Source organism: Ctenopharyngodon idella, chromosome 22 (assembly GCF_019924925.1).
Source record: "Ctenopharyngodon idella isolate HZGC_01 chromosome 22, HZGC01, whole genome shotgun sequence".
In the NCBI taxonomy this organism is placed as follows: domain Eukaryota; kingdom Metazoa; phylum Chordata; class Actinopteri; order Cypriniformes; family Xenocyprididae; genus Ctenopharyngodon; species Ctenopharyngodon idella.
In genome coordinates this window covers 7650967-7664369 of record NC_067241.1, presented here as the reverse complement: position 1 = coordinate 7664369, position 13403 = coordinate 7650967, and the positions used below count along the sequence as shown (strand labels likewise).

The 13403-nt window shown below is 36.2% G+C and overlaps 1 protein-coding gene across 1 annotated transcript; it reads right to left on the bottom strand.

Moving 5' to 3' along the window:
• Positions 1–763: 763 nt before the first annotated feature.
• On the bottom strand, positions 764–10177 carry znf362b (zinc finger protein 362b). The gene is made up of 9 exons (XM_051879846.1): positions 10028–10177; positions 8239–8305; positions 7698–7944; positions 6660–6764; positions 6243–6564; positions 5905–6129; positions 5728–5806; positions 3467–3625; positions 764–3391 (listed from the first exon to the last, which is right to left on the bottom strand). Exons 2-9 carry the CDS (start codon positions 8299–8301, stop codon positions 3275–3277), a joined length of 1317 nt encoding a protein of 438 aa, XP_051735806.1. The 5' UTR covers positions 8302–8305; positions 10028–10177; the 3' UTR covers positions 764–3274.
• Between the last annotated feature and the right edge of the window lie 3226 nt (positions 10178–13403).

The window sequence follows — 13403 nt, the reverse complement described above, 5'->3', positions numbered from 1 at the left end:
TACACAGACTTGTACTGAACTTACTGTTCTCAAAGCAACGCCAACAGCTGTTGTTCATGAACAAATTATTGGCAACATGATCAGTGTTGGGGGAACACATTCAAGTTAAGTAATCAGATTACTTTTTTCAGGTAACTAGTCAAGTAATGCATTTTAAATTTACAACAAAATATCTGAGTTACTTTTTTCAAAGAAGTAACGCAAGTTACTTTGTTTTCCTATTTATTGACTGATGTCTCTACTGTCCCCATGTTGAGAGAAATCAGATTCAGTATTGCTGAAATAACATGTATTTAATCTCACTTTATTAACCAATGTCTTTGCTGCTGACCTTTGATGATCGGTAACACTTTACTTGTAAAGTTCATTAGTTAAACATTAATGTATTAACTAACATGAACTAACCATGAGCAATACATTTGTTACTGGATTTACTAATCTCCGTTAATGTTTATCAGGAAACTCAGATAAATGAGTCATTTCATCCTTCAAAAGAAAAAAAAATCCAGAAATCCATGTCATGGTGCTTTTTGCATGTTTTCTTTCTTTATATTTTACACTCAAAGAGTCCCTGAAAATTATATGGTATTGCCATCTAAGTAAAGTCTTAGATCTAAAGACAAAAAGGAGTCAATGTTTAATCTAAGGAAGCTAATATGAGGAGGCAAATTTTATCAATATTGTGTCCATATCAAAATGTGATAACAGGATCATAACTGATCTTTTGACTCCAGTGCATCTTAAAAAAAAAAAATACAAAGGCTCAGGTATAACAGTCTGAATTTAATAAACAAGATAGAGATACAAAGTGTTCTTGACATTGATATTTTCTTAATTCACCTATCAGTCATGTCTGTGCATATTAAACAAAAATTTTATATGGAACCACAATGCAAGACAAAGGAAAATGTGAATTATTTCAGAACATATATAACAATGTCTTACGTAATACATGTTAACAGTTAATTAATAACGATTACAGTGTTCCATGCGGAAAAAAGGCTTAAGAAAACCGAATACTGAAAAACATCGACATGGAGGAAGAAAGAGAAAGAAACCGGTCTTTCAACGATGATAAAATTAAGGCGTACATGTAAAAATGACAAGGATACCTATAAAAACAATGATCAGTACTTACAGAAAAACAAATATTAATAAGTTGAAATATACTAAACAGATACAAAAATGAACAAAGTACAGTATCTAAACCTTGCAATTTGCACTATTAATGAATACAGGGTATATTTTATAGCAAATGTACAAGTCTTACTGATCTAAAGTGGATTTGAGGCTGAAAAGGCCAGGATTATACTGTAATGTAATAATCTATTCCCGGCAATGAGCTGAGGTTTTGTAGAAAGCACCAAGAAGTAGATCCTCATCAAACTGCTGTTATCTAAAATGGCGGTATTGGTCACATTCCCAAATATTAAAGAAAAAAAATTTGACCCAGTAAACCATTACTGTGTAATAAATCACCTATACTGTATATATATTCAATATTACATATATTTGGGGGAATTTTGAGAGCATTTTTGTGAGCAACAACTTGGTCCTTTGCAAACAGACAAATGAAAATACAAAAAAAAAAAAGTTTCCTAAATATACATGAATTGAACACAATAAGCTTAACAAATGACTGGTATGAATGACCACAAAAGTAAATGAATGTTGTAGAGCTGCAGTGTTGTGGCCTGTTGACATCACATAAATCACATACGGCAAGTATGATCACGTATGATCAAATTTGGCTAGAATAATTCAATAGACCAAGTGTGCTTTAACCCAGTAAGTAACATTTTAAACGGCTGCCAACTATTGTTAAAAACATGTTTTATCAGCTTGTATGCTGGTTTTGCTTATCAGAGCAAACATATATATAAAAAAACAAAAAAAAATATTGTTAAACAGATTTACAGAGTTATTTATTTTGGATGAATTTATGTAACAGAAACGCACTGGTGGAAATGAACACGACTACATTCAAAATTCAATTTTTGATTTCTATATTTTCTTTAAACACCATTACTGATGTTTTGACTTCCAATTTGACAAATAAAAACATTTCAAAATAGGCCACTGTAATTAGATCATATCATAATCTATAAAACCCCTAAAACTTTCAGCTATCCATCGGTGTAAGTTAATGTCTCAAGGTGCTTTTGCATCGTTTGTCTCAGGGAGAATAAAGGGAATTAACACTTAACGGAGTTCAGAGGTCACGTTACACCCTAAAAGTGTAATTCAGTTAACACTGATCCCATGTGACACTTCTTCTGTTACATCACAACAAAAATCCATTTAATGGACATTGTCATGATGCATTTATGCCATTTAATTTAAAAAAAAAAATGACAAAAAAGGACACTTTTTCCTCAAAATACTGTGATTGGAAGGGATGACGTTTGCATTGCACTCAAAAAAAGGCCTTGTCTGAAAAAGTAAAACTAGTAAAACATCTATGATGCAAATTACACAAGCCATTATTTTAGAGAGCGTCATATCTTTTTGACCCTCTTTTATGTAAACGAATCGTCTGGGGGATTTTTTTTTTTTTACAATTCCTTATTTGGGTCTCTTTTGCCAGTGTAAAAATACTGGGGCAATGAACATGCTCATAAAATCCACAAAAAAATGGACCTCAACTATGCCACATCACGGCATACAGAACTCAAAACATCACTTTTCATTTCTCAACCATGACCTAATACCCCTTATAAAAGGATAATACAAGCTTAAAGTGGAAGAAGTGTCACATCCACAGTAAAATAAATCACAATATCCTGTTAAAACAAACGACAAGGAGTAGAAGTGGAGGCGGAAACCAACAAAATCCGTCAGACTTTCTAAAACTATGTTTGAACTCTCATAGCTGCCCAAAGCGAGAAGCTGCTCCCATTCTGAAAAAATTCATTTTACTTTGAGCGAAACCACGAGGCTGAAAAAGTGCTTAAAGAGTATCTTTGGAAGTCTCCCTTACACACCTTTGAAACAAAATGTTAAAATGATCACAACTGTGACATTCTGTTTTTGGAATAATCAATCAAATCCTTTTAGACTGGTGTCTGTAGTTGAATTGAACAATTCAGTTCAGACAGCAGTTGTTGAGTCTGTGGCCTATAGGCTTTATATCACTAAGAGCTAAAGGGGCAAAGACAATATCAGACTCAAATGTCCTCCGAAAACTCTTATCACATTCTTCTTTTTTCTCTACGGAAGACCATCGTGGCGAACAAAATACCTTCTCATGGAAGAGAAACATAAGGGAGGAAGCTCAAATAAGTGAAATGCGTATGGGAATGCTGGGAGATTCTGTTCTCTGTGGGGAATGGTGGCTGACCAGATGCTCCACCACGGTGTGTTTGGACATGTGCTTCATAAGGTAGGTCTCCTGAAAAACAGAAGATGGTGTTAGAATATGACAAGAGAGATATTTTCCCATATGTTGAGGAGGATCGGTACTCACTGAGGTGTATGCGCGGCCACACATGCTGCAACAGTACGATTTAGCATTCTTGATGGCATGTGCGGAGAGATGGATCTGTAAGGAGGCCGAGTCTGTGTAGGCCCGGTAGCAGTTTGGACATTTGTATGGCTTGTCTTTGTTATGTTGTCTCTGGTGAGACTGAATAGGAAAGGAAATAAGGAAAAAAGTTTAACACCTATTAAGACGGTAATGATAAAAACAATACATATACACAAATATGCTGTATATAAAAAAAAATCTATTTATATTATTTATATATTACATTTGCATAATGTAATTTCAGTTCTGTATGTGTGTGTGTGTGTGTGTGTATGTACAGTGCTCAGCGTAAATGAGTACACCCCCTTTGAAAAGTAACATTTTAAACAATATCTCAATGAACACAAAAACAATTTCCAAAATGTTGACAATACTTTTTATATAACATCTGTTTAACTTATAACATGAAAGTAAGGTTAATAATATAACTTAGATTACACATTTTTCAGTTTTACTCAAATTAGGGTGATGCAAAAATGAGTACACCCCACAACAAAAACTACTACATCTAGTACTTTGTATGGCCTCCATGATTTTTAATGACAGCACCAAGTCTTCTAGGCATGGAATGAACAAGTTGGTGACATTTTGCAACATCTTTTTCCATTCTTCAAGAATGACCTCTTTTAGAGACTGGATGCTGGATGGAGAGTGATGCTCAATTTGTCTCTTCAGAATTCCCCATAGGTGTTCGATTGGGTTCAGATCAGGAGCCACTGAATCACTTTCATCCTGTTCTTCTTCAGAAATCCAACAGTGGCCTTAGATGTGCGTTTAGGATCATTGTCATGTTGGAAAAGTGCACGATGACCAAGGGCACGGAGTGATGATAGCATCTTCTCTTTCAGTATAGAGCAGTACATCTGTGAATTCATGATGCCATCAATGAAATGCAGCTCCCCGACACCAGCAGCACTCATGCAGCCCCACATAAGGACACTGCCACCACCATGTTTCACTGCAGGCACCATGCATTTTTCTTTGTATTCCTCACCTTTGCGACGCCATACAGTTTCGAAGCAATCAGTTTCAAAAATATTTATCTTGGTCTTATCACTCCAGAGTATAAAGTCCCAGTAGTCTTCATCTTTGTCAGCATGGGGCCTGGCAAACTCTAGGCGGGCTTTTTTGTGCCTGGACTTTAGGAGAGGCTTCTTTCATGGACGGCACCCACACATGCCATTCCTCTGCAGTGTACGCCGTATTGTGTCACGGGAAATAGTCACCCCAGTTTGGCTTTCTACTTCTTTAGATAACTGCAGTGAACTTGCATGCCGATTTTCTTCAACCCTTCTCATCAGAAGACGCTCCTGTTGAGGTGTTAATTTCAGTGGGCGACCTGGACGTCTCTGTGAGATGGTTGCAGTTCCATCTTTTTTAAATTTTTGTACCACTTTTGCTACAGGTATTCTGACTGATAAGTAAAGCTTTGCTGATCTTCTTGTACTCTTCATCTTTCTGGTGTAAAGAAATTATTTTCTTTCTCAGGTCTCGTGAGATTTGTCTTCTATGTGGTGCCATTGCTGACAGCATGAAATGGGAAGGGGTGATAACACCCTTTTGTAGTCAACTGTCTGCTGGACATCTGTGTAATGAATAATTAGACTCATCTGTGGTTGAATTCTTGTTAAATTAGACATTTGTAGTCTAAAATTTAGCTTTGCTCCAGAGACTTTCAGTGGGGTATACTCATTTTTGCATCACCCTAATTTGAGTAAACTTGAACATTTTGTTCTCTAAGTTATATTATTAACCTTACTTTCATGTTATAAGTTAAACAGATGTTATATAAAACTTAGTCTTGTCAACATTGTTAAAAATGTTACTTTTCAAAGGGGGTATACTCATTTACACCGAGTACTGCATATATATATATATATATTTCAGTTGCTATTTATTTTTTAGATATATCAACACTCAAATAAAAAAAAATGTAAATTGCACGTAAGGCAGGTTTTGCAGTAACTTCTAAATCTAATTGTAAAATTATTATTCCAATTCAATTTTGAAATATAATCATTTACACAGCATTCAAGCGCCCCTTGTTGATTGGAGTGTGAATCGTCTGTGACTGACTGACTGAACATGAACCAAACCCTATATTATATATATATATATATATATATATACAATTTTATTTTTACTCTTTACATTTGTACAATGTAACTATAATCCTGCCTTTATTTTTAAGCTGTCCTCACCTGTAGGTTTGAGAGTTGTGTGAATGCCTTTTCGCATCCAGGTTGGGCACATTTATATGGTCTGTCACCAGTATGAATCCTTGAAAACAAACATATATTAATCAAAAGAACTCTAAACTGGTTTTATAGTTTTCAGTGGCACATGCACTACAGGCTGTACAGGTGAGCTTTGCTGACCTGGTGTGCTGTTGGAGGTGTGATAACTGGCGGAAAGAGTTCTCACAATAGGAGCAGTGGTAGGGCTTAATGCCTAAGTGAATACGTAAGTGCTGTGCTAGGTATGAGGCGTTGGCGAAGGACTTCGAACAGTGAGGGCACTTGTGGGGTTTGGCCTCCGTGTGGGACTTGGAATGAATCTGCATCTCTGACTTGTTGAAGAAAGTGAGCGGACACACTTTACACCTGTATGAAACGCAAAAATGGAATAGCTGATTACTGAAATCAAAGTTTATGTGTAATACGAGATTTAATACAGGTCGTAAATGATATGATTCATTATTGACAGTGAGTTAAACCTGTATGTTTTTCCCTCTTTGGCGATGGTAACCGCCTGGTCAGGGCCTGAGGCCAGAAGTGGGTAGGGCACCACTAGCAAGGGGCCCGTGTTGTTCTCTGCTTTAATCTTCTTGCGGCCCCGTGGAGCTTTAGGCTGTGGTCCCAGCATACCCATCAGACCTCCACTTTTCATGTGCTCCATGCCAGGACCACTGGCCAGGCCGGAAATGGTGTTTAAGGAAGGTGCTCCGCCTAAGCGGTTCTGACTGCTAGATGTCGGGGTGGTGGGAGTTATAGCCTCAGAGGTGTTGTGGCTTTCAGTGCGCGATGACAGCGTGAGACCTGTTTTTGAACATCAAAAAGAAGGTTTTTAAAACTCGTCTATGGCAAATGGAAACTTAATATGACTTCTGTGTTTATACACGCATGTCTTCCACCTGAGCGATGATTTGCTCTGGAGGCTTGGTCCACTGCTTGCCGCATATGCCAGTCTTCCCATAACCCCTTTGCCTTCACCGCAGACTTGTCATCAATATTCAGCTCTGAAATTATGTAAGAAAATAGCATGGATGTCACTACAGGGTCAATGACATACAAGAGTGTCCATGATAAAGAAAAATTATTATTTTCTTTTAAAAAACGAACCAAATTCTTAGAAATTTAGACTTTGTATTTATGCTGGTTTCACATGGTTTTGATAAGTTACATTTATTTGTATTATCGTGTGGTGTAACCAAATTTTTTTTTTTACAGATATCATAAATTATTAACTCAAAAATATCATTGGGGAGTTGCACTGAATGACTATGATGTATTGTTCTGCATATTCACACATGACTTTATTAAACATTAATAAGCAGTTATTAATTAATTATTAATGAAGCAGGTTGGTTAAATTCTTATCCTTTCTTTAATGATAATATAATTATTGTATATTCTTCTATTATATTATACATTATTATATAATTTTACACCACACTACTTAAGGTTTTCTTTTTGAAAAAATATTTTTTAAAGAGGCATTTTTTCTTCATTATGATTTCAGGACAGTTGAATCTTTTACTTTATGCCTGATTAAAACAAAAAAAGTATATATATCAAAATATGATTTTTAAAAAAAAAAATAAATTAAATTATGATCTCTCATAAAAGACTTCACTGTTTCATTACTGGATGAATCAGCGTTTTTTAGGAATCTTTTGAATGAATGATTCAATGACATACATTTTAAGAGTCACTTGTCGCCACCTACTGGCGTAACAATGTAATTGATACAATTTTTATTTGAAGTATAGGTGTTTGAATAGAGAACGTGATCTTTTTATGATTAATGGTGCAGTTCTAATAGATAGGACAAAAAAATGCATCAGATTGTTGACCCACATAAAAGATTACAACATGCACAATACTAAAATGTAAAATACATAACGATGAAGCATTGCATGTGAACTTTGTCACGGAAGGGCTATCAGTACCTGCAATGCTGCTTGATGCTGGGCGGGCGTGCAGGGCGATGTCAGGCTGAGAGGAATTGTGGGCCTGAAGACCCGGCACCTGCTGCAGCTTAGGGAGAGACATCACATGTTGCCCACCATCTGAAGGTGGAGAGGCCACCAGCAGGGTCTGCTGAGAGGGAACAGTGGTGGGCGGCAAATGCGGAGGTCTAATCTTTTCAGCCATCAGTTGCTCTTTGATTTTGTCGATAAGAACCAGGTTATCCAGCTGAAAAAAGTCATTGGTTAAGCTTGACTGAGGACATCAAGTGACGTAAACCAACTGAACAAAACATGGGGGGAAACTTTCATCAAGGTTTCAGTGCACGCCGTGGCAGACCACACTGGTTTGTACAGACTTGCAAACATGCTTATTGTCATGCTTTCTTATGGTCAGACAATCGCTAAATGCCACACAGTTTCGCTCTGTAATGTACAGTATGTCCAAGTATCCACTTGATCTGTACCACTACTGAAAAACACTAGTGCATGTCAGGCAACTCTTATAAAACACAATACTCACTTGACCAGGCATAGAGGGAGGCGGTGGCCAGAAATATGGATTATTGAATCGAGGCTCTGCCATCCTTCTAAAAAAAAAAAAAAAAAAAGAGCGAGAGTCAAAACACATATAACAGGTTAAAATCATAAATAGGCCTAAAAGCTTGTAGTTAGAAACATATTTCTCAACAAAATCTTAGTGTTTATAAGTCAAATACAACAGACAAAATAGAGTCTAGTTATGAATTTATTACTAATAACATGTAAATAAATCATATTTATTTTAGTTTTGCATCTTTTGTACATTTTAGTAATTTATTAAAAACATAATACAGACTAGTGCAATATCTATAATATAAAGTAAACCATGTTTTTACCTGTTTTCAGTCATATGCTTGTATGCTTATTTTAATTGTTCACAACTCCCCTACACACTTGATGAAAACGATTCTGTCATCATTGTCATCTGATTCCAATCTTCCATGTCATTCTTTTCTATTTTTTAAAGGTATTTTTTCCATAAAATAAAAGAGAATAGTGACTGAGGCTGTCATTCTGTCTTTTGTGTTCCGCAGAAGAAAGTCAGTCATAGTGGGTTGGAATGGAATGAGAGTGAATAAATGATGACATAAGTTCTATTTTGGTATGAACAGTTCCTTTAATTTATGCTTTTCCAAAATTCTGTGCCCTGCTTTAGACAAGAGCAACTTGTTTCCTGTACATAAATTCACCGTGCAACCCATATTTTCCATCAAAATTTCGTAATTACTTGAGTTGTTACTATTTTTGTTTTTATGACTGTAGCGGTTAACACCTAGTTAAGAATAACAGACTTTTTGGCAGAAACTTTTGTTAATAGTGTCAGAAATTATTTTTGACAAATTTTTAACCTTATGGTTACTATAGTGATTTTTTTTGTTTGTTTGTTAACAAATTACTTGAGTCATCGTCAGCTCAAGTGAAGTGTAAAGAATTGTAATATTTGCCATGTGACTCATATCTGACTCCAGCTCAACTCTCATGAGTAAACCACGGTAAACATCTGAATTTCAGAATTGTAATCGAGGGTTTTCAAAACTGTTTGGAAAGAAAGTGACAGAATTCAACAGACCCGTAATATCTAAAGTAGAAAAATCCTGACCCCTCTTTACAGGAAAACAACAGTCACAAAACTTTTGTCATTTGTTTTCCCCATACAGCAGCTGCACAACACTGTTATCTCGGTATCTACTGATTACCCAGAGCCTCTGACTAATTCCTGCACAATTTCAACAAAAACATTTCAGACAAAAGAAAAAAACAAAAATGGCAGCCTGTTATATTTTCATAAGGACGCCATATTCTGCAGAGCCCAAAAAATCACATTCGAGTCGGTCCATTTTTTTTCAGGGAGGAACCGATCGATCAACGAGGTGTTTGTGGTTATAAGTGTGTGTGTTTGTTTATGAAGAATAGCACCTTTGAATTGCCCGGCCCCCCTTGAAAAAAACTGACACTTCCGACAATCATGCCTTGCAAAAATGTCTTACAATTGGCGAAACGCTGCGCACGGCTGTGTAATTTTTACAACATCTGCCGTCCCGATCGGTTTATAACAGCGCTATAGCGAATGCACATTTAAACCATTAGTACATGCATGTACAATGCATTCAGATAATGCCATTTATAATGTTATATTTCGCTTTGTGCAACCTGTGGTAGATCAAAGGCGATAAATCGCTCCCGTCGAACAGTTATCTGTCGTACAATGCAATAATGTGCACGATAGCTCAGTGTGGGCAAAAGGAAAAAGACGATATGAGTGCACAAACCTTTTATATCGATGTCAGAGTGTTTTTTTCTCGCAGGAGAGGCTTTAATAAAGCAGTGAAGAGGCTGGATGTTCTCTATGCGCCTCCAGACAGCACAGCTTCCGGGTCAGCCTGTTCACTTCTGGGTGCTGTACACCAAAATCTCTAATTTTAGCTGGTAGCCTTCATCTGAGGCTTTTTTGTTTCGCACAGATCATTGCTTTTAGGCTAAAGTAGTTGGTCAGTCATCTCCGTCTGTTTTAGCTGTGTGCACTGCTTCTATTTAGAAGGGAGGCATTTAAGAGAACACAGAACTGAGACTTTCCCATTCAAAATTCACTATAGTAACCAGATTTACTATACTTATAGTTCCTACTATAAAATAATATTTTTAAATTAAAGGCATTTAAGTTAGCAAGTTAACCCAGATTAATTTTATTAAAGTTGTAGTAGCTAGTTTGGTGGTTGTTTTGGTAAATTTAAAGGTGCAGTAAGCGATTTCTGAGAAACCTTGTTGAACACTTGATATTTGAAATCAACCCAAAACATCCTTTCATTGCTCTGCCCCCAAAATGCATGAACGCAATGCAAGAGTGGATGTCTCTTTATCATAGCTCAAGCGAAGCAAAATAATGCTTTGCGAAAAATAAAGTAGATGACGAACAAACGACAAGGAAGAACAAAAAATGAACATACAATACACATGAGTATATACAAGCAAGATTAGTTGTTAGTCGCCAGCAGCACACCAGCTTCAGACAAACAGTTGTAGATCGTCTACAAGTGTGTTGTGGTGCTTGGTGTGATCCACTTTCAACAGTGTTTGTCAAAAATCATTTACTGCGCCTTTAAATAATGGCAGCAGCTATTTGCAATAAGTGCAAATACATTAAAATACATTAATCAGCTTGAGGACACGTATTATGTATGTTTTAACATTCCTGTAGCTCAAACAGTAGATCGTGTTGCTAACAATGCCAAGGACATAGGTTTAATTAAAGGCAGCGGCTATTTAGATGCTATTTTCACTAAGTACAAATAGCAATAGATGCTATTTACACTAAGTGAAAATAGCAATATATTCTATTTACACCATGTAAAAGTATCAGTTCTTTGCAATAAGAGTAAATAGTAATTAGATGCCATCTATACTTTATATTGGCAGATACTATTTGCACCTTAGTATTTTTGTACATTAACAGAGTGTAAATGATTATATTTATTAAAATTACTAAATGGATACTGCCTTATTGGGAGAATAAAAACCCTCCCTACACCTTCCCATAACCCTACCCAATAAACACTTTTAATATTATTAAACACTCGTTCGCAGTTTATTTCCACTTTCAGAACATTATTTTCATTTTTATTGAAAATAAATGCAGGCTCGACAAAAGGCAGATTCGAACCCGCGTCGGTCACGTTAAAAGCCAGATGTGTCAGCTTTACTCGCTACTGCTGCGCCACTGAAGACATCAATTTCTGTGTCTTTTTTAAAACTTGAGTGGCCCAACCAGACATTGGTGGGTGGAGCTAGCGAAAATAGCGTTTGCCAACAAAGGCAGCTATTTGTACTTAGTGTAAATAGATACTCCGTTAAAGGACAATGGTACTTTGTCTTTGGGTTGATAAATCTTTGTTCACTCCAATAAATAATGATGTGTTATTACTTAGTATCATTACTTTACACACTAATAACAATTACAATGTAAGGCACAAGAATAGAATGTGAGGTAATAATTGATGTTATAAGGCTCAAATTACCATTTAAACAAATATACCAACTTTGATGTTCATTTGAGTAAAATGTTTTAAGGTCGGCATGAAATGGAAGTTGCAATAGTCTTTTCTTCCTTATTGTGATGTATAGCCAAGAGAAGCGGCTTCTCAATCAAGAAAAAATGTAGGGCGGGAAATGATTTTTTTCCATCGGGATTGATTGGATCACTGGATGGTTATGGTTTGCTATTGCTGTGATTTCTGTAAGTGACAGATTGTCATACCCTCGTGCCAGTAAACCTGTCATCAGATGAGAAGAGATGTCACTGCAGGAGGGAGGGAAATTTAGTTTGATTAAAGATAATGAGGGTACATGAATTAAAATAATAATAATAATAATAATGTGCATGGATAAATAATTTATAATAAATACTGTATATTCCATAAAAAAACAAAAACAACAACAACAACAAAAAAAAACAATAAATGTGAATTTTGATTTCATGGTGACTTTAAAAACTTGAAGTTTAAAGGTTTTACAAGCCCTACAAAAAGACACAGATAGACCATCAAATGAAATGCACTCTCATTGACATTAAGTCATGCCTACAGGCTTTGTGTGTTGGTGGTAGTAATCTGCACATCATAACTTCAAACCCACAACCGGTGATTCATAAACTTCAAAGTTACAGTATTTCCCTTTATCACACTTGTAATCTGCAGTTTACCTTAAAGAACTATTTATACCTTAATTTATTTTTATTAGTGCAAACTAATGTATTTAGGTTGATTCAGTGATGTGAAATAATATTTAGATTTGAATAAACACAGTTTACAACAGTTAGTTCCTGTTCTCGAATCTGATTGGCTGAGCGGCGTTTCCACAGCACTCAGACTCTTCACTGTTTGTATCACTCCGCTTGTCATGTTAGGGGCTGTTTACACGACACAGTTTTCAACTAAAAACGGAAAACTTTTTATGCGTTTTGGCCGTTCATTTACACGACAATGGGGTTTTGGTGGCCTGAAAACGAAACATTTGAAAACGGGTTTACAGATACCGTGCTGTCATCTCCGTGTAAACTGCAAAAATGTGAATCTGTGAAAACGGTGACGGCATGCACATGCGTATTAAAGGCCCGCTGAAGTGTCTTGGAACGCGCAGCATTATTCAATGTGTTGACGTAATTTCAACTGAAACAAATACATCGAACAGCCCCGCCCCTTTTTTTAAATAGCCAATAGCGTTTCGTTTATATCACAGCTCGGCCAGAACCATTAAACTCAGTAAAACCTCTGTTTTCTTTTAATATCTAACCGTTTATCCTCATAATTGTCTCTTTATCACTTTAAAATACAACATTCTGTGCAGAATTCAAATGGGTCCGATACCTTTTGGTCTGAGCCGACAGATATTATCCGCTTTCATGTCCCTGGGCCAGAGCAAAATCCGTGATCCATTTTAGCAGAAGTGAGAGACTGTAAGTTTTGAATGCTTATATCTCCTAAATGCAAATTTTGTCATTGTTTTGGGACACACCAGCTTATTCATAACATTAAGGCTAACATATTCATACTAAAAGCTAAAAAACTTAAATTTTGATTTCAGGGGGACTTTTGTTTACACTGCACACGTCTGCGGCGCGTCACGGCTCTGGCCTCTAGGCGGTGACAACTC